A 20,778-nucleotide genomic window follows, 5' to 3' on the forward strand; every position below is an offset into this window, starting at 1 on the left:
CACAAATCTATAGCAGAGCCAGCACACTGTATGAAATGACTGCTTGGGAGCTGTTCACACTCAGTTGTGGAGTTCTTTCCCTACTGGACTTCTAAGTAGCCACAAAAATCTATATTCCATACACATGCTACAATGGTGAGCGGAGATACAGTCATTCCCAGTGCTCCATAATCATCCTAAATGGACTTCAGTCATTATTATTCACTCCAAAGTTCTGCTTGCACCATGGTACTGCAGTGGTAATAAATGCTGTATTACCTGTAGCTATTGCACTACTATACCTAATTAACTACCTTCTGGAGTATTTACTACCAACCCAGGATCCATGAGTCAATAGCAATCACCCCTGGCAGAAGACCACAGTGTTTGACTGTGATTGCCTCTTGACTGGATAATAAAGTCCCTCTTATACAAAGATTGTTTTAGACCTGATTAAGTGCCAAACCAAGAAACACTACACCATAGTTAAGAAGAAGGCATGCATTAGGCACTCAGTCTTTGTTGAATGGAAAAATAACGGAAACAAACACTGTGGTTTTTAACAGAATGCTAATGTCAAAGTAATCCATCAAAAAGAAGAAAAACAAGTTTTAGAGTTTAAAAAGGCTTAGAGCATGAGGTCATTTAAAAAGCCCTTCAAATAAAACTTTCCTGCATTCTAAGTTTACAGTTAGGATATGTTCCCAGTAAGTCTAGTATCTTCTGATGAATGGTTCCTGGAAAGGATTAATAGAGGTGAAAAACACATAGCTGAAGTCTTACTAAGGGCTTGAAAATCACCTTTTAGTATTTCAAAAGGCATTAATCATGATCATTATCCAACAGAAAGGAATTTTCACAGAATACATAGAAGAAATGTTTGTTAAGCATACATGCTCAAAGCTGAAGACAAACTTTTTTTCTTTTTGCTTGAACAAATTAAAGCTAGTGAGAAAGAACAATTGACCAGAGGGAAACATTACTGTATGATGTATAAAATATTGCCAAGGTCAGCAGAAACTCAGTTGTATGTTTTGTTTCATTTTATTTTTTTTTTATGTTAGTGATTGTTTTTTTATGTTAGTGATTGTTGAGAAACAAGTTTTTTGTAAGCCTGACTTAGACGTTATGTTTAGAAGTTACTCAATACTAAGGATTTGGAAAGTACTTTTATTCTCTTTAGTATTTGATGACAGGAAGGAATTACAAAGATATTCGGTTAATCCTTGTGCTTTTACATTTGTTTTTTACATGGCTATCTTTACTTGTTTATTCATGAATTCTCTGGTTTCCTTTTTGCTTTCTGCTTCTGAGAATTGTGAACTGAAAAATTTCTAAAGCCACTTAAAAAATACACAAAAATGCGATTTTTACACAAAGTGTCATAACTGTGTTGAAAGAGTTCCACATGGAATGTCTTTGGGCATATGTAAAGTAAGGATTTTAACAGAACAGAATTGACTTTAGCTCTGGACACCAAGGCCTCTATCCTCAGCTATTCCATGCTAAATTTGTTTGAGCCAGTAGGGAAACCAGTATGATACTGTTGTATCGTTTAGGATGCTATGAGACTAGTGTTTTCCTTCCACAAATTGCTCACTCTTGAATCATCCACAAAATTGGCTAATGTGAACAAGAATATGCCTTGTCAAGGTGGATAGCTGAGGTAGGGATCAACACTCAGAGCCCCAGAAAACAAAGTAGCTACCTATGGTCACATTAGAATTAAACATGTCTCTCAGGAAGCCTCAGACAAGAGGATCCTCAGTTCCAGAAAAACCTCAATAATGAAGTAACTTAATGAGGCCCCATCTCCAAATTTTAAATTTCAAAAAGCTGAGGACATACCTCATTGCAAAGGCCCTGGATTCAATCTCTGCTACTAAGAAGAAGGGAGGAAAGGGGAGGGGAGAGGAAGAAAGGGAGAAAGAAAGGAAAAAAGAGAGGAGAGAAGAGGAGGGAAGAAAGAATTAAGTCTGTGGTCTGAGAACAGATCACACTGTTTAACTAGTAACTTCAGGAAATTTCTATCCTTTCTTTGGCTTAATTCTAGGCAGTATACTGGCTTTTAAAATTAATTTAATCTAAATATGCCTCGTTTTCTTATGATTTAAAATCATCATAAAAGCCCCTTCAATTCAGATTTATCTTTCTCTGACAATTCCTACTGCTGAGAATTTAAAAATTTCAAACCCTGCCTATTCAGAAAAAGTTAAGCCAGATTCTAAAATCGTCTCTATTAAACAACAAAGTGAAATGGGAAAATTAGGAAGTAGAGAATAAATGACCATTTAGGCCACATTTAGACAAAGACATGGTTACGTTTTTATTTGAAGAGGGGAAAAAAAAGTATGTTTTAATAAATACTGCAGAAACACTGACCAAACAAACATACAAAGTGACTTCAACATTTTAAAAAATGCAACAAAAATTCTGCTTTATAACAGTTATAACTTATTTTCTTTTTACAATATTTAAATACAGAATGCACTTGCCAGCTATTTTGTAATACTGCCCAAAGCATAATGCTGCATCAACCAAAGGACATTATTTTCAGAAAATGTCTATATTTTGTGGGAAATGACTTGAATGGTATTTTTTTTTTGCAGAGACAAAACAAAGTGCTTGTAAGACACTGAACTGAGTGTTGTAATTACCTTAATCTACTCTCCTGCCACATTTTAATGGGAGCACAGCTTTAACACTTCAAAAATGAAGCATTATCATTGGAAAGAAAGCTCGTTTTTAACAAGCGCCAACAATAAACAAGTCAGATCTGGCTTCTTCTCTGAAAGAATCCCTAGATAGAACAGGTCAAAAATCTATCTGTAAACTATTTTAAATGCTGATTATTTATGTAACAATGAAGATCAAGCTTTAATTCTGGACCCTGGGTGAATCTGGTTAAGTGAGTCTTAGCACTCTCTCTCTTAGAAATGCCCCCCACCAAAAAAAAAAAAAAAAAAAAAAAAAAAAAAAAGGAAACAAAGAAGAAAGGAAGGAAGGAAAGAGAAAGACCCTAGTGTAATGTCAGGACTGGCATTGTTTAACTTTCTACTAGGGATTCTCTAATGCTCGGATAAGTGGGTCTTTCTCAAATGGATGCTCATTTAAGGAAAGTGAAATAAACCAACAGATCACTAGATGCTGCCAATTGGAGCTTCATCACAAAATAAGAGTCCTTCTGCTTTGTACATTTGGTAATGTATTTCCTCTCACCTTTACTCACAAACTGTGCTTTCTAATTCTACTCCTTCATTCATTACCTCTCCTGGTGAAAACAGTACCTATGTTTTTCTCCCTTGGATCATTCTATGACACAAACCAAGACACTTTCATTTGACTTTGTTATTTTCATCAATGATGGCCAAAAAAATCCACACACCCTCTTTTCTAAACAGCGCACAAAAATATTACATTAAGCAATTTGCCACTTGTTAACTGACAATCACAATTTTGAACAGAACCATCAGACTGAATAAAAATCAACATTTCTATTTGATCTAGGCAATCTTTGTAGTGCTGGTCTACGCATCTTGCAAGGCTGAAAACGCCTTCCTCTCGAACCATCTTGTTCAGCAGTCATCTTCAGGAGGGCAACATTTCAAAGCCTCATGAAGTTTCCCTCTGGAATCCCACGGGTCCTGATACAATTTCCACTTTAATGATGAGCTAGGAGGAAATTAGATCACATCCTCTAGAAAACTAAATGCTAAGGTCACAGTGCCAGTTCCCCAATGAGATGGTACAGTACTATATCTTTTTTGTAAAGGAGAATAAAACATTTAAAAATTAAATCCATGAATAGAATGTTACAAGAAAACAACAAAACAAAAACGCGAGCACCACTCAGAGTGTCATTTTCTTCTTGGAGGTACTCGCCTTCCTCCTCACCTATCTCTAGCCCATTTGTATTACTCCTTTTTGGCATATTTTTCAAGTCACACTTCAAAACACCTCAAGGTATTCACTTCTCACACTCGGTCTGCTTGCCGAGCTTAAGGACAGGATTCCAACAATGGGCGCCCTCTCAGGGGCCTCCTAAGTCTGCGGTGTAGGTGGCTTTGGCTGTGCACTTCATTCAGACTTCACCTTTGTGTTTTGCTCTTGTTTTTACACTAGATTCATTTGTCCTCATTAAAGATAACGAAAGGTTCACATCACAGTGCAGCTCTTTGCCTTGTCTTTTCTTAAGTCCGTAGCAACTGCCGAGAGTTCTGGCCTGCTAGGCATGTGTGAAATCCGCTTCGTGGCCCTCTGTGATTTGTTCCTTTTAACATTTTTATTGGTCTTATTTACACATGCCAAGGTGGCAACATGAAAAATGTCTCTGACACTATTTTCTGACTGTAAAGCTGAGCATTCAATATAAGTAGCTGCTCCAATTTGTTTGGCCATATTGGCCCCCTGAGAAAGAAAAGAGGGGATTTTAATTAGCAATAAGACCTTGGGGAAAAGCTATACAGTGTCTTCTAATAACACAAAACAATTCTCACTGCAAAATCATTTTCTAATATGTCGACTGAATTTTCCAAGTATTGGTGCAAACAAAACTTACTCATAACTACAGTTCTCTATTTATTACTGCATGAATATTTGTAATCAAGACCCAGGCCTAAGGTGCTCAAATATTACTACTCATCTGAAGTTACTGGGTCATTAGTATATGAGGGTTCTGATCATCAAATACTTCTTATGAGTTGATACAAAGAATTAGGAGAGGAGCTAAGGAGACCATTCATTCTCAATAACAAATTTAACTAAGAGTAACTGGTTACCCCGGAAGACTGCACAATCTCTACAAGCACAGAATCTTCCTAGTGCAGGACATCAGCCGAAGTACATCAGCTGAAGCACAAGCTATATTTTACAAATAGTTCTGGCAGGGGCACAGTGTGGCCTTCAGTGCCTGTGCCTGGCCGCTCATGGGCACTCACTTTTTCTCTTCTTTACTGTACATATCAGTCAAAGTTAGTCAACAGGTTGTGCAAAATATAAGGGCAATGGATGGAATTTAAAATCAATTTTAAATAAATCAATTTATGCAACTGCATCTTACAGTCAAAACAAATTGAGAAAAGGAATACGATCATGACATCTATTACTCTGTGAAACATAAAATATGTAATTTGCATGTGTGGATGATGCTGTCAGGATACATAATAACAAAAGTGTACATAATCAAAATTATTAATTTAAATAATCAAAAAATTTTAAATTACAAATGCAAGATGAACAACATTGCAGTGTATTTTTTCTTTTTTAAATTTTTGTGGTGTTGAGAGATTAAATCCAATACTTCAAGTGTCCTACCACTGAAATATAGCCTCAGCCCTAGGTTGTATTTTTTTTAACTTTAATTATCTATTTATTTTGATACCGAGAATCAAACTCATGACCTTGCGCTGCCAGGCAGGCGCTTATGCCACAGAGTTAACTCCCCAGTCCTGGTTGTATTATTTTAAATGATGAATGTGAAATACAATTCTAGCTATTTCAAGATGAGCCCTTATCAGGATCTGGTTGTGGGTATTAAGAGAAATTAATTCATCTTTCTAATGCTGGTTGGAAACACCTGTAGAAATACTAAAAGATGATTTTATGAATTAATCTACTGGCAACAGCTTGTTTTAGAATTTTATTAGGCTGCTGAATATAGTTAGATTAGCACTCTTAAAGAGAACTAGTAAATTTGACCATGTTCTTTTTCAAATCTTCTGAGTTTTAAAAACAGTGGTAGTTGTAGGGATATACCAGAGTAGCACATGATCAACTATTTAAGTGTGCAAATATCATGTGATTTTACCTATTGAATGACAGGGCAGTTCACGTCATAGAAAAAAGCAGCTACTTTCATTATATTTATTATGAGTTATAATCCATTTCTTTTACCCTGAAATTCACTTTACACACTGATACCATACGTACCTGATCATATGATACTGGTGTCTGCCTGTGATTTGAGAGCTCTACTAATGTACTAACATCTGTCCTCAGGTCAGACTTGCAGCCAACCAAGAGCATTTTGGTATTGGGGCAAAACTCCTGGATTTCACCCTTCCACTATAAAGGGAGGAAAAAAAAAAGAAAAATTAGCAAATACTGGAATCCAGATGATGAAATGATATTTCCACTGACAGAAATTGGAAGGAGTATTCAAAAAAAAAAAAAAAACATTGAAAAGAGTGTTACTTCAAATGAAGGCATAAACTTAGATTTATTTCCTAGATGGATATTAACTCCTGCTACTTTTTAAAGTGGATCCATTAAAGAATGCCAATGAATATTATTAACTACTCTGTGACTCATCTACCCTACTGAAAGAGATTTATTGGGTGTTGTCAGAAAGTAGCTTGAACAATTTCTTAATTATTGGTGGTATCTCTGAAAGACAGTAATTATATAGGCTAACCAGTGACTATGCCATTGGATCTGTTGAGCTAATACTTTCCAAGTAGAGGCTGGGCCTAAGAGAGCCAAACCCAGCACAAGTATGCATTCATTGATTCCATCAGGAAAGATTGAGCATGTAGTCATCTGCTGCAGGCTCTAACAGGCACCTTAGTGACAATAAAATAAAATGTATTGCCTTCAAGGAGCTTCCTTTCATTCAAGTAATTAAATGAACACAGAAGATCTCAAGCGCAAAGAATAATCTCCTACGTCCTGCAGAAGAAACTTGGTGCTGGTTCTTTTAAAGTTGCGTAAACTGTAACAATTTCAATTTAGTTTAGTTTGACCAGTTGTTTCATAACCTCCACGGAATTATTAAAACCTCACAGGGAATTCTAATTGTCCTCTTTAAAAGCAAGCAGATGACGTCTTGTGGCTTTGCTTCCTCCCATATGAGCTCCCCATCATCAGGATGGGATCGGGAATTCCAAGTGTTCACAAGAGAGCTCTAGCTCTTGGAGACCGGGGTTATAGGGGCTGAGACTCTTCAACCCACATCCATAAATATGTCTTAAGTGCTCTATGAAGTATTGTGCTGATGACAAAAAAGATTAAGACACAGCTGTGTCTTCCGGAAAGGAATTCACAGAAGAGCAAGGGCAATGAAGTCATGCATCCAATGTAATATTAGATAAAAAGGACATGCTGCAAGCATAACTTAAAGACCACCAGAGGAGACCATTCCAGGTTTAAAGGTGAATTCTGGGGACACTAGGGTATTCAGGGAAGCAGTGTACTTCCCACAGAAGCTAATTTGGGGAAAGTGATAGCTTCCTTCCTTCTTTCTTTACAGAGTGATTTAAGATCATTTACGAAGAAGTGTTAGACAGCACTGGAATCAGAATTGAAATATAAAATGAGAAAACAAAAAAAAAGGAGTACAAGGTCTTTCCTGCTTTAAATCACTCTAACCTCTTTGATATTCAAGGACTGAATAAATCAAGACCAACCACAGGAGGGGTTATCACGAGCCTTAAACCTCCAATGAATGGAAAGCACACTCATTAATATCCATAAGGCCAAAGACACTATTCATTTGGTCTTAGAAGACAAAAGCAAAATAGAACAGGAAAATGACTTTTCATGATATAATTTGATAGTATATCAAGTAAAAACCTCCAGTAAATAAGCAAGCTCTTTTATCTATAGACAGAACTAGACATGTTCTTCAGCTGGGTAATGATTGTAGCTTCTCTCTGCCTGTCTAGCAATTGTTTACAAGCATTAAAGACAGGAAAGGTATGTTCCTGCCAGAATCCAGCAAACATTGGCCCTATTTGTGCTTGATATACAGCACTCGAAACTAAAAGGACTTAAAACAAGCCTTTGATCTATTAAGAAAGTCATATTTCACTGAACTGTGTTTATGATGTTTAGTGAAAACAGAGAAGGATGATTATATATCACACCCTAATTTCATAAAGACACAGAAGCCAAGCGATCACATATCATAAAGAAAAACAAAATAAAAGTACACAGAATTAAAACACAAAAGATAAAAAGAAACAAGCAAAAGAACCCAAACAAGTCAGAACAAACCAAAACAAAAAACAAACAAAAAAAAAAACCCAGATCCTCTCTAACAGTGCTTCTTCTTCTCAATCCCTTCACTCTGTTTGGGTCACATGGGTGGCTCCTTGTCCTCAGCCACTTCCTGTGCCTATGCCTCAGTGCTAGGAGAAGAGGGTACCCCACTAAGGTCTGACTCTGAAATTCACAGCACAGTTCAGGGCAAGAAAAGTGCTAATCAGTGCTTTCCCCTGAACACCAGGCACTGAGTAGGTGTGAGCTGAGCCCTAGGTTGGCTGGAGGCCAAGGACTGCCCCTCCCTCCCAGGCCCCCTTAGGACTCCTTCCTCATCTTTAACAAGTGCTCCCCCGTTTGACCTCCTCTTCTATCCAGAGCTACTATCCAGAACCTGTCTACCTTAATTATTAGTATTAGTATGACACGTATTTAATCATAAATCATATAGTACCATGTCTGGAGATGTATTTTTATTCTTTTCACACTAGTACATTTCACAAAAAACAGTATCATAACTAAAAAGTTTCTTTATTAATATAACTATTACTGTGTTCATTTCAATATTTGAAATGAAAATCTATTTCACAGAAGGAAAGGAGGAAAGATAGATGGAAAGATGAAATGAAGTCAGATATGAATATGACAGCACTAAAACATAACTATGTTAGCTACATCATTTGTCCCAGAAAACAAATATGGATGCTTATAAAGAGTATTTGCTTTATGAAATAAAAACTTAAAGATCATCAAAACTAGTGAAACACATGCATGAACCTTGTGATAGTGTGTTTTCCAGTATTTTATTTAGAAACATGAGGCAGGGAATCAGTTAGAGCCTTTGAGCTCCCTGGTTAACTACATTTCTATCTTTCCTATCTTCCAGCACTGAACTGTGCTGAAGCCCCAACACTTGCCTTTTTTAGAACACTGTCCAGAGTCTCCGGTCTACTGATGTCAAAGCAGATCAGCACAGCGTCCGAATCTGGGTAAGAGAGGGGACGAACGTTGTCATAGTATGGAGAACCTAGGAAAAAATGACACACAGGTTAACATGAAAGTCCCTTTGTCTGTCATGCAGTAACTCTTCTATCTTGAGATAAATCTCTTTATTGTTCCAATGCATTCTTATCCTTGCTTCCCCTAATTCTTAGAAAAGAAATGCAAATACACAAAAGCCAGGCTAGCAATGTATTCATTTCTTTCAGAAGATGAGTCATAACATATATGTATCTGACCTGGAGGAGGACCAAGATCTTAAGGCAAAGTTCAGAGACTAGAGATGGAAGGTACTTGGTGGAAACACGAAAGCACCTTGGGCCAAGTGGCTTTGACTCCAAACCACCTCCACCATAAAAGGGGAGGAAGCCAAGTACCTGTAAGACTATGCTTCAGAGTCTTCATTCATTAAATGAAAATGAGGACAACACGCTGTCTGGGATTAAATAAATCCAGGAAACATCTGGCATTTCAAAAGGCACAGTAAGTATTAACTAAGGATGTGTTACCTCTGTTGTTAAAACTGAGCAGCATCAACTGAGCCATTTCTTAGAAAAGAGACCAAAAGAAGATCAATCCAATAGTAGGACTGGAGTGGATGGAGGAAAGAGGACAAGAGTAGGTTCAGCTGTGCAAAGAGAACCCTGGTAATCCACATCATCGTCATCCTATCTCCAAGGTATCTCCAAGTTTGGACAAGTCATTGACCTTCAAGTCTATTTATTTAAACGTAGCCCCACCTCTTATAGGTTTTCTTTCTGTTACAGCCAAGACTGTAATCAATGCCATGTTGGATCATGTCACTTTTTTCTTATACAGTTCTGTTTTTAAAGGTGACACCACAGCATGATCCAAAGATCTTAGCCTGTATTAAACCCTGGTCACCTTAAAAGCTCAAATGACCGAACAATTATTTTAGTCACAAAACTTTTCTAGTCTCTTAGGAAGTTTCTTCTACTCCTTTAAGAATTCTGAAGGATGGTGAACACAGGATGGCACATGCCAAGACTACTCTACATGACAATGGAGCCCATCTTTTAGGAATACATAAATTAGGAAAGGTGGCTGAGGAAATCCAAAAGGGCAAAAGTAGTTTATTTAAAATTTGAACTACAGGAAAGTCTAGAACACTGTCCTTCAATATTCCTTCAATATTCAGGTCACAAGGTGGCTTACTGAGAATGCCCCACACTTCTTGTACAGAGTTTCCCCTCCCCCAGCCATTTTCTGGCCACAAAATGGGTATCTCTCTGGCTTTATGTTCAGCCCTGTTACAAAGGCTGGAGATCTAGGATTCTGTGCTTACCGGGTATATGCAAATATCTGCAAATTTTAGACTCTGGCTTGATTTTAAGATGAAACAGATTTTTGAAGTTAAATCAAATTCTCATAGAAGCTTGTTTCTGCTTTTGTTTTTATCTGGTTCAACATTCTGAATGAAAATACATATGTGTTGTGAAGGTTCATGAGAAATAAATCACTCTGCATGTGGAGGTAAAAAAGTAATTATAAAGAGCTTTAACAAGATCTAATTGGGAATGATACTTTGATCTGATCTTATTGCTTTTGGTAAGAAAGTGCTGGTTTTAAATCAGCAAGAGTATCCAAAAATAGTAATAAAACAGATTCCCACATTTATTAGTTATAAGTACAACTTGTCTGACCACCAATGATACCAATAATTTGACATTAAAAATAACAAGGCTACTTAGTCATTACATTTTTTTGATAGGTTAAAGTTAAAACGTTTATGGGGTGGGACAATAGTAAAATCACTGCTTCGATTTTTTCACAGTAAGAAAACTTGTATAGAATTAAAAAAGGGCTGGCCCATCAGAAAGGGTCTAAAAATTCATTGGCTGAGGAGAAACTTCAAGAAAAAGAAAAATTCTGTGACTTTAGTGTTTACTCTGTTTAAGCACTTTGCACACTCTCCTGTTCGTCTGATCAAGCTCATATGACCTCAGGAAGGAGGCAAGGTGAGCAAAGCTGGGCAGAATGGCAATCCCAAACCAAGAAAGAATGGAGAGGAATCCCAGGAATGTGCTGCTCCAGTGAGAAGCAACCCAGGGAGGCAGAGGTGACACTGGAAGAAAAGCCAGAACAAAGTCCATAAAGGAGGCACAATATCTCCCAGGGAGGGCTCTTACATGTCTCCAGAAAAGTTCTATGAAACTTTGTAAAAGTAAACAGTAAAAAAGTCAATTCTTACAGATTTCTTTTCTTAAAAAATGCACACAAAGCTAATTGTGAAAGCACAAGAAAGAGAGCTGCATGTAGGTACTAAACTTTAGGGCACACTGATGTACAAGAAATCCGTACTCTAATAGAAATGTTAAACCCACAAAGCTGTCGAATAGCCATACTTTCAAAAGGAAACTGTAGGAAACTCCATTGTAAATATGTAAGAACAATGCAGAGGCAAAATGTGCACCACCAAAAAATATAGTTCAAAGGTTTTGTTTGGGCATAGATTCAAGTAAGTCTGCTTCTGAAATACTTAGTTTCTCAAGTTTGACAAACATGAGCAAAGTTTAAAAGATATTTGAAATCGTAGCTTTACCCATCTTTGTCACTGAGATCATTAAAGTGAGAGTACAATTTCCAGCCCAAGAATAGTCACACAGCACCTCACCCAGAAACTAATTCTTCAGACACATACCTGCCCGTTGAAGTCACCCTTTCACAGGCATAGAACATACCATATATGTACATAATTAAATGCATATGTAAGAAGATTCACGTCCAAAAAGGAGGCTTCATGGACTTTCTGCAAAACCAGTTCAAACACTGTGGGGTTTTAGGAGACTGAGAGCAGAAACTCTTCTTGTCCAATATTTTTTAAGTATAATTTCTTAAACTTGGAACTTTAGTTTGAAAAGATTCCCTTTCCCTATAAGAAATTCCTACTCAGAGCAGGAAATTAGGAAAACTATAGATTTTTGGCATGGAAAAATACATTAACGTTTTTCGTGACCACCAAGAGCACATCTCTGCCAAGCAGAAGCCAAAGTGAGAGACTGCATGAACTGCCCAGTTCTCACAAGTGTGCACTTCCTCATGTTACTCTTAATTGAAACGAGAGCTTTCCATTTCCAGCAATCTCAAGAATGCGGACTAAGTCCAGGCAGAATTCTTATGGCTCAGTAGAAGACCTTTTTAACTCTTTTTCCAATTGTCTACACAAAAAAAAACCATGCCCCCCAACATGTTACAAAGAGCCCCAGGAATGGTATTTGGTTTGTTCTAGAGAATCAGATGAATAAAAATTGTAAACAGAGTTTCTGAAAACTTTGGGCATTTATGTATTTCTATAAAAACTGAAATCACTATTTTCTATTTCTAGAGGCAATGCAGATGCACCATTGGGTAGAAAGTGAGACAAGTAGAAATAAAATTACTGTTTTAAAGCTTTAGCTAAAACTTTTGCTTTAAATTCCTAATCTTATCAAAAAATTAAAAATACAGAATAGTCCAAACAATTTCCTGACAGTGGAAACAGAGAGATAAAAGTATATATGCACATATATATACACATACATCTATACATATTTGAACATTACATCATTCAGTAACAGATCAAAGCTGTTATCTCAGATATATGAATCAGAATCCTTAGAAATGAGGCTCAAGGATGAATTTACCTTTTCACACACTGTGTCATAGGGCTTATTTTTCAAAATGTGCACAACACCTGATGAGATTTTTGAAGCAGCTTACATGCATGTCAGCCCCCCCCCCCTTACAGGGCCTCTGAGAAAGTAACTAAAAAGACATTTCGAGGACATCAGAATTTAACTGAGGCACAGATAATTTATTTGGCATAGCACAGCTAACTAGAGAAACTATTAGTCCTCCGTGTCATATTTACATGCAAAAGAACTAGATTAATGAAAAAACATCTGGTTATTTCATGTGGCATCAGCATGACCAATCTGGATACCTCACTGACACACGCAATTTAGCAAGGAACCAGATTGGAAAAAATTCTAGCACTAAATGAGATTTTTAAAAAGTACTTGGAAGCAAATGAAGACTTAGCAATTCATGCCTCCTCCTGATTCTGAGGGCAGGTTTTCATTATTTAATTGGAAAAAATTACCTACTAGATAAATCTCCAAATGGAAGAAACCACTCACCATCCATGGCTATCTGTTTTGCCTTAGCCTATGTCTCTTACAAAGCATGAAAGTCAAGAACCTGGCTTGCAAACCTTAAGCTCTTGAGATAGATACTACTTAATGAAGTACCTGATTTTCTGCAATTTTTCTCTTGATGTATCACAAGTACCTGCGCTTTTCTGACTCCTTTTTAAATTTACACCCTCTCTTGCTCTAAGAAGGTTCACTTAACTTGAACTTCTTAACTTTCAGAATGTTGCTTTCCCTGGAAGCTATAAAGACTAAGCTTGTTTCCAACTGGAAGCCACAAAGAACTAGGTCCATGTATAGAGGAGAAAGGGGACTCGGGTAGCTTCAGTGAGCAGGAAGACCTGCAGGAATTGAGCTGACCATGTGGCCTTCAGCAACTGCCTGGGATCAGCATGGTCCTGCCATGGTGATTTCAGCTTCCACACCTCAGGTAATCTCTCTTGTACTTCCACGTCTCCATCTGTCCTGGGGTATTCTCAGAAGGCTGCCAGATGAAGAGCTCTCAATGGACCCCCTTTCCTGTTCACAGTAACCCCTTTTCCTGTTCACCGGAACTTCCTCCCACCTAAACTCCTGACACTTGATCTAGGTTCCACATCTGATTTTTTTGTTACTTTGGAAAAGCCTGAGCATTTCTAATGTTATTGCCACCTATATTTTCATTACTTCAGCTTATTCTGTCACCTTAATTAGACTGTGAGCATCCTGAGGGCAGAAGCTGCTCCTGCCCAGCTTGGAACCCCCTCCCAGGCTCCCTCCTCTCCACAGCAAGAACAGCATCTGCACAGTATTCTCTTATGCAAATTAGCTCATTTCATACTCACAGCTTACACCTTGCTCATATGTATTCATCTGTATGTTAAGCCACAAAAAAAAAAAAAAAAAAAAAAAAAAAAAAAAAAACTAATGATGTCTTTTTAAGTTGCCTGCCTGGATTAATTACATACTAATGTTCAAAACTGCTGAACTATTTCCATTTCTGTTAAGAACTACTTCATTAGCACACTTGCCACCAAGGTCTTTGCTCAAACTCAACATCTGAGCTATACATGCAACAATGTGCACAGAGTTACATGTATAGAGGAGTTTGTCCTGAAAATAAGGCCATGAGGTAAATCAGCTTTTTCTTTCCAAACTCTTTAAATAGAAATTTTTAAAAATATTATATTCACTGCTAATAATGCTAAAAATTTAAATAGGAAATGCTAAGTTTAGCACTTAGAAGTCTAAAAGAAGTCTGTCCCACCACAAGATTCAAAGAAGTGCTCACGAGGCAATCACACTTATTGGGGGGAATTTTAGCAGCTGAATCGAGTGATTTAAAACTAATAATACACCTTAAATAAAATGTACATTAGCTTGGTTTGGTTAAAAGCTGGCATAAATGATTATTATTCTCTCAATCACATGTGCCAAAATTACGCTACAATCAGATCTCCTAGGAAAAGGTAGTGATTCTTAAATGACTAAGTTTCTATTATTAGTAGGCATTTGTCCTCATGCTACAAATCACTTCTGTGCTTGGCAAATGTGGCAGATTTTGAAGTACAAAACACTAGAACTACTTTGGTCTCACTTGTCACTTTGAAACGTTGAAACCATTACCCACTGTTGTGCAGAAACTCATCGAGGGAATTTGATAATCATTCGGTGCATTTCTGAACGTATTACTGCAAAAGTGTTTCTTTTATAATGAAAAGGAAATTTTTAATAAAACAAACAAGTTACAGAAACTACCTGTGCTGTAACTATCTTTTACAGTCTCCCCTCTTAGATGATTCCCATGGCTTTTTTTCAAAAGTTTTGTTTCCTTAGGGATGAGAAGTACTTCCATAAGCCACAATTAGTCAACTGACAAAGTGCCATTTCTGGTTGTTTAACTGCTATGTGCTTGGGCCGGGTGGGGTGGGGTGGGGGGTGGAATGTGCTGTTTTCTACCTGAAGTTCTAGAGGATCTATATAAAATGAAATAAAAACAATAACAGCAACAAAAACCTAGAAGCCAGATAAGGGAAATATATTTAGCAATCAAGTGGAACTGGACATCAGGGTTTAGGATTTTGACAATACTGGAATCTTTAAAGGCAAAGAGACACACTAAATGAAAACTTTCTATCCCTATACTTAGCAAGGTCTAAGGTCTAACAGAGGATCTACTTATAATAGATGCAGAAAGAGGGAAGGGAGAGAGAAAGGAAGGAAATAATAAATTAATGGGCTTTGAAAAGTGAGGAATGAATGATTTACCTGTTGGTTCTTCATACAAAGACACCCCACACATCCAACTTTCACTCACTGTTCTTTCTGCATCTAAATTGACATTCTGCCTACGCATAATCATTTATCTGCTGAGGAAAAAGTTGATCCCTTATAAGAACAAAGGCCAGATAAGGGAGGAACACTTCTGACTCCTAAATGGCTCCCCCTCAACTGAATGAAACAGGAATTCCCAAGGACAGAATTTATACCATCTCTATGAAACAGTCCTTAGCTACCTCCAATCTCTCCAATCTCTTTCACAAAGTTCTTGGAAGAAAATGATTGACATTAAGGATTTTATGGACTTGGCTTGGGTGTTTCTCTTCAGAGTTAAACTAAAAGCAGTCGAGGAAAAAAAACGCATCAAAAGCTATGTGTATGCAGTTATCTTCACAACCTGGGCTAAGCACATGTCTTTGTGAGCAAAGAAAATATCGAACACTTGACAAAGAAATTCTGTTTAGAAATTTGCCTTGAAAAACTTGGAATGAAATGGAAAAATGTTAAAAGGTACTCAGAATAATTAGTTGCTGATGCAGTGATTCCTGCTGGATGTATTTTATTCATGAATGACAAACCATCTTTGGTCAAAACAGGTTGTTCTTAGAATTTAAACTACTTGTCGACTATTGAATTAGTATTTCACCCCACAAGCAACATAATAGAAGTCTAAGTAATTTCCTATGTCTCTTTCTCCTATTTGTACAAATCTAAATTCAAGACTTCATTAAAGAATAATCGTGCAGTACAACAGTTGCTAATCAGTTTTCAAACCATATTTTAAACGTATGCTATGTTTTTGTTTTATTAAAAATATACCAGTGATTATTTCATTATAAACTTCATTCCAAGTGATTGTTTAATTTGCTTATGATTAATTTAATTTGATGAATTTGATGTTAGTATCTATAAGTTGTCATTCTTGGAGTATAGGTAATTCAATGGTAATAAAATTCAGAAAAACTCATCTTTAGAAAGACATATATTATTTATTTGTTTACCCATCAGATTTTATTGGGTGAGTACTGCGTGTAAGACATTATGCTATGTGTTAGAGATTATAAACTAGAGTTTGTATTGTTTGTCAAAATATTTGAAGTGACTTTTATCTGCATGTTCCAAGGACAGCCTCCAACAATAAATTGTCTACATTTTGCTTGTTTCATTTTTCAAAGTTTGAGAAATATATCTTTTCCTTCCTTAAAAAAAAGGTCTATTTCATTCTTTGGATACCTAATCTGCACTCTTCACTGGTGGTCCTGAAACCCCTGAAATTTGAAACAGGGATCAAGACCTAACATTCCTACAAGCCCATCCATTCTCCCTCCTGAGTCTCATTCCTAAATTCACCAGGAAGCCTCACCCTGCCCAGAGCTTGGTTTGCTTTGTAGGCACTGAAAACCCTAGCACTGGATACCAGGTCCACTGGGACTAACAGCTGATGCCAACTAACATCCTAAGAAACAAAAAGACTCTTTTTGCCACATGTATTAAAGCCAAGAAGAGAAGAGTTGGGAGAGACCCTGTACATTATGTAGCTCTGGATCCCTTCTACAGATGATGAATATAAGAACCAGGGAAGTAGAGGATTTGCATGCAGAAATCCGTTGTAACCAGAAGCTAAAATCTCAATACATCTTATCTACGACTGGAACAGACTCACTGCCCCATCCCAGGCCTAAATCATTCTTATCAAGCATTAGGTTTGAACAGGGCTAGGGAGGGAGTACCGGTGCTAATTTTTGGTACCCAACCAGCTGTCCTGCCCACAAGGCATAATTACCATGCTATGTCCGGAAAATGCAGCCCATTAAATATTAGGCTGGATAATAATTCAGATGATTGGAATTACTGAATAAGAAACCACTGCAATTGAATCCGTCAACACCTTCTCTACAGTATCAGGTCTGTTAGTGTGCAAGCCCCAGCACAAAACACAAAGCAGCTAGGTCCAGGTTCAGCTGCCCTTGGCGCAGCTGGGAGGAAGAGCCTAGCTCTCCGGGGAGAAATTTAATCGGCCTTTCTCACTGCATCTGGCACAGACCGTGGGAGGCGCTCGTGTGAGACTTCTCCCTGCCCTTTGTGAGGGAACTGCCTCTGGCGACCCTATGTGTCTGGCCCCTTCCCCCCTCGCCTGCTCTCCAATCCCCCTCGTCTCCACCTGGCTGCAGATACTCAAACCGAGGGCTGTGGGAATCCCACAGAAGCACCTCCAGCAGGCCGCTCCCGGGAGCGGGCTCCACCTCGGGCCTCCCTGCCAGACGGCCGAGCCTGCGTGTTGGCACTTGTGCGCTCCTGCGCTCCTCCTCGCGAGTTTCGCCCAGGATTTGGCTGGGTCCCCCTGCGGCCCAGCACCCCGCGCACAGAGGCCGTGCACGTGCCTGCCTGGTAGCTCCAGCTCCAGCTCTAGCACAGAAGATCCGCCTTTTTATTATTGTTATTTATTTGATTATTTATTTTCCTGCAAACAGCGTGCTCTCGCATTGGGCAATGCTGAGAAGCTCAGGTCCTATCCCCAGATTCTGGGTGGTGGCCTACCCCCACCGTCCTTGACTTGGCCCAAACCCCGAATTCAACATGGAGCTAGAGCCGGCCCACCGGGTGTATTTCATCCACTCTGCTACCGCATGCCAGGTAGGTGGGTGGGCGCATGGGAAGGCAATAACCTGCCTTTGAACCCCAGACCTTTGAAAATAACCTACCAGGACGCTAATAATTCAAGTCGACAGGAAGGTCAAAGGCGAACAGTGTTGCCCGCAGCCCTGCAGGAGGACTGAGGGTGGTGCAACAGCGTTAGGAAGGGACTGGGAAGGTCCAGAGACCAAGATGTGAACAACAGCAGGACAGGACGAGGTGGGGAGCTAAGGTGCGGGTAGGCACCGAGGCAGTGCGGGCTGGGCGAGGAGGAGCCAGGGCTGCTGCCGCCTGGCGCATTCCTGGGAGGAGACATCACCGCGCCTTGGCAGCCTGGGTTTACTGCTAACTCTCTCCAAGCATGAAATACGCAGGTAACTGCGACGCTGCAGGGATTTTCCACCACCTCCCACGGCCGCTCGAGCTCCCCGCCTCCCCGCCAAACTGCAGGACGGTAGCTGGGCGCGTGCCTCTAGAGACGGGTGCTTCCGCGGGGACACAGGCACTCCCCCTACGCCGGGCCTCGGGACCGCCTTGGGGCGGGCGACTCGGGCGCGGTCCAAGGGCAGACTGCGGTGCTGCCTGACCACACGCGGTTCCAACCTCGGGGTCACCCTGCGGGCACATGGCGCTCTCCTCTCCCCACTGCCACCCCACCTCCTCCCGCGGTCGCCCCCCGCCCCTACCCAGAAGGCATAAAATTTTCCTCCAGCGGGAACCGTGGGAATCCGTCGGAGGGGCAAAATTAAAGGAGGCGCGCGGGAGCTGTGGCGCGCTGGGTCCCGAGAGCCGCCGCGCACTCCCGCCGCGACCCTGAAACCCGCCCCGAGCGCCACGCGGTCGGGTGATTCTTACCCGAAGTGTCCCACAGGCTCAACTCTATTCTTTGTGTGTCGATTTCAAAACTGGCTGTGTAATTCTCGAACACAGTGGGGACGTAATTCTAGACAAACAGAATGGGCAGGAGAGGAAAGAAAGGGAGCAAAGAGGTTATTTTAAAATACACGTCACTCATCGAACACTCTGAAAATTGAACCCCTTAATTCCCCCATTTAAAATAAAAGCCGCACCCTTCCGAAACCCTCATCCCCGCTGGGCTCTCAAAGACAGGTTGACCTAAGTCTCCCCACCCCCCGGCTCCGCGAGCAAGCGAAGAAGTTTCGGAGCTATCAGCTCCCCGGGCGGCGCGCCCCAACCCCACACGCTTCCAGCGCACTTTCCCTTTCCGAGCAGTCGGACCTGGGGGAAGACAGACAGGGGTGAGAAAGCCGATTCAAAAAAAAAAAAAAGACAAAAAACGTGTGGGGTGAAAGGAGAGAAAGAAGCAAGGGAAGCTTATCTCGAAAGCGGGGATCCCCACGGGCAGCCCCAGAAACCCGGCCGACCCCACTCACCTCGGGGAAGCAGTCCTTGGCGAAGACGTGCAGCAGCGCGGTTTTCCCACACTGACTGTCTCCCACCACGACTATCTTGCATTTCACGTTCTGATTAGGATCCATGATAGATTTGCTAGATAATTTTTGGCTGGCTCTTCTCTCCTTCATTGATGTTGCCTTACAGTCTCTTGGAACAGGAATGTTCTCTTAAGAAGAAAATATATATATATATATTTCTTTCTATAAAAAGATATAAAAATAAATCGCAAGGCTGGTGGGAACCCCTTGAAGCGCAACGCAGACGAAGAGGAGAACCAGAGGAGTCAGCTCGTTACTCCTCTCCGACAAGTTTTATGCTTGACTCCACGCTGCGCCTCCCAAGTCCAATTCCGATCCGACTGCTTTGTTTCACGCTCTCTGCGCGGCTTTATACGCCCGGCCTTCCAATCCTCTCCGTTCTCAATGAGAGAAGGGAACTGATCCGCCTCCTCCCCTTTTATGGAGCTTGGGAGCGAGCGCTGTCTCGCTGCTTGCAGAAAATGTAGGAAGCGCGCCCTCTAGGGTGATGGTGCAGGATGCATTTCAGAGGACAGCTTTAGTTCAATTTGAAGGCCCCAAACACGATTTGATGATGGATACGACTGTGCAAATCCAGGAGGAGATGAACAAAACAAAACAGAAAAAAAAAAAAAAAAAAAAAAAAAACCACCCCTGCTATCTGTGCATAGCAATTTGCATCAGAATTCCTTTAGGGTGGCCTTATGTGAGTTCCTTTCAGAAGCCTCAGAAATTATGAAAAAAAAAAAATGATTTCCCACCCCAGTCAGAGCATAATGTGAGAAACAAATCTTGGATGCAGAAGGGTAAAGTTGTTGCATTAAAAAAATAAAAAGAGTCTGCGTCAGGTGCATATGCTATGAAACAGTTGAGGTTGTTTGGGAAGCGAGTGTACTGCACTGCCAGACCTGTCAATTTTAGTCTTTCAGGAGGAGGAAGAAAAGTTTTGAGGAATGAAGTGCGTCAAGGGAGTGGGAGAAGAGAGGAGAAGTGGAAGATGCTTATAACTGAGTGGCAGAGGGACCCAAGGGACCCACTGCACGAGGGACCCAAACAGCATCAGAAGTTGCACCTACTGCCTGCATTGCAGCAAGATTTGGAGGGAGGGATTCTGTCCTTATTTCCTGTATCCCTATCCTCTGTCTTTCAAAAGTCAAAGCACCCGTGGCTGCACTCAGAAGGCTTCCACCTCTAGGTCACCTCCACATCCATTTTCCTGGTCTTACACTTCTTCCACTCAAGCAGTCTTAGGAAAGACCAAAATAGCCCATCTCTCTCTCTCTCTCTCTCTCTCTCTCTCTCTCTCTCTCTCTCTCTCTCTCTCTCTCTCTGTCTCTTTAAGAACA

General features: G+C 40.0%; 1 protein-coding gene and 1 long non-coding RNA gene across 4 annotated transcripts in view; one reads left to right on the top strand and one right to left on the bottom strand.

Moving 5' to 3' along the window:
* Positions 1-1,135: 1,135 nt before the first annotated feature.
* Positions 1,136-19,831, bottom strand: Rnd3 (Rho family GTPase 3). Its single transcript, XM_003478700.5, has 5 exons — positions 19,394-19,831; positions 18,855-18,942; positions 8,874-8,983; positions 5,908-6,042; positions 1,136-4,386 (listed from the first exon to the last, which is right to left on the bottom strand). Exons 1-5 carry the CDS (start codon positions 19,541-19,543, stop codon positions 4,135-4,137), a joined length of 735 nt encoding a protein of 244 aa, XP_003478748.1. The 5' UTR covers positions 19,544-19,831; the 3' UTR covers positions 1,136-4,134.
* LOC134478285 (uncharacterized) overlaps positions 17,338-20,778 on the top strand; it is a 156,973-nt gene continuing 153,532 nt past the window's right edge. Inside the window, exon 1 of one of the 3 annotated variants that reach the window (XR_010050799.1) lies at positions 17,338-17,999. This is a non-coding gene — a long non-coding RNA (uncharacterized LOC134478285). The remainder of the gene's footprint in view (positions 18,000-20,778) is intronic. The other 2 variants (XR_010050797.1, XR_010050798.1) reach the window with 2 other exon arrangements.

This window comes from Cavia porcellus, unplaced genomic scaffold (genome assembly GCF_034190915.1).
Source record: "Cavia porcellus strain 051 isolate PalLab524CR breed Dunkin Hartley unplaced genomic scaffold, mCavPor4.1 scaffold_12, whole genome shotgun sequence".
NCBI lineage: Eukaryota > Metazoa > Chordata > Mammalia > Rodentia > Caviidae > Cavia > Cavia porcellus.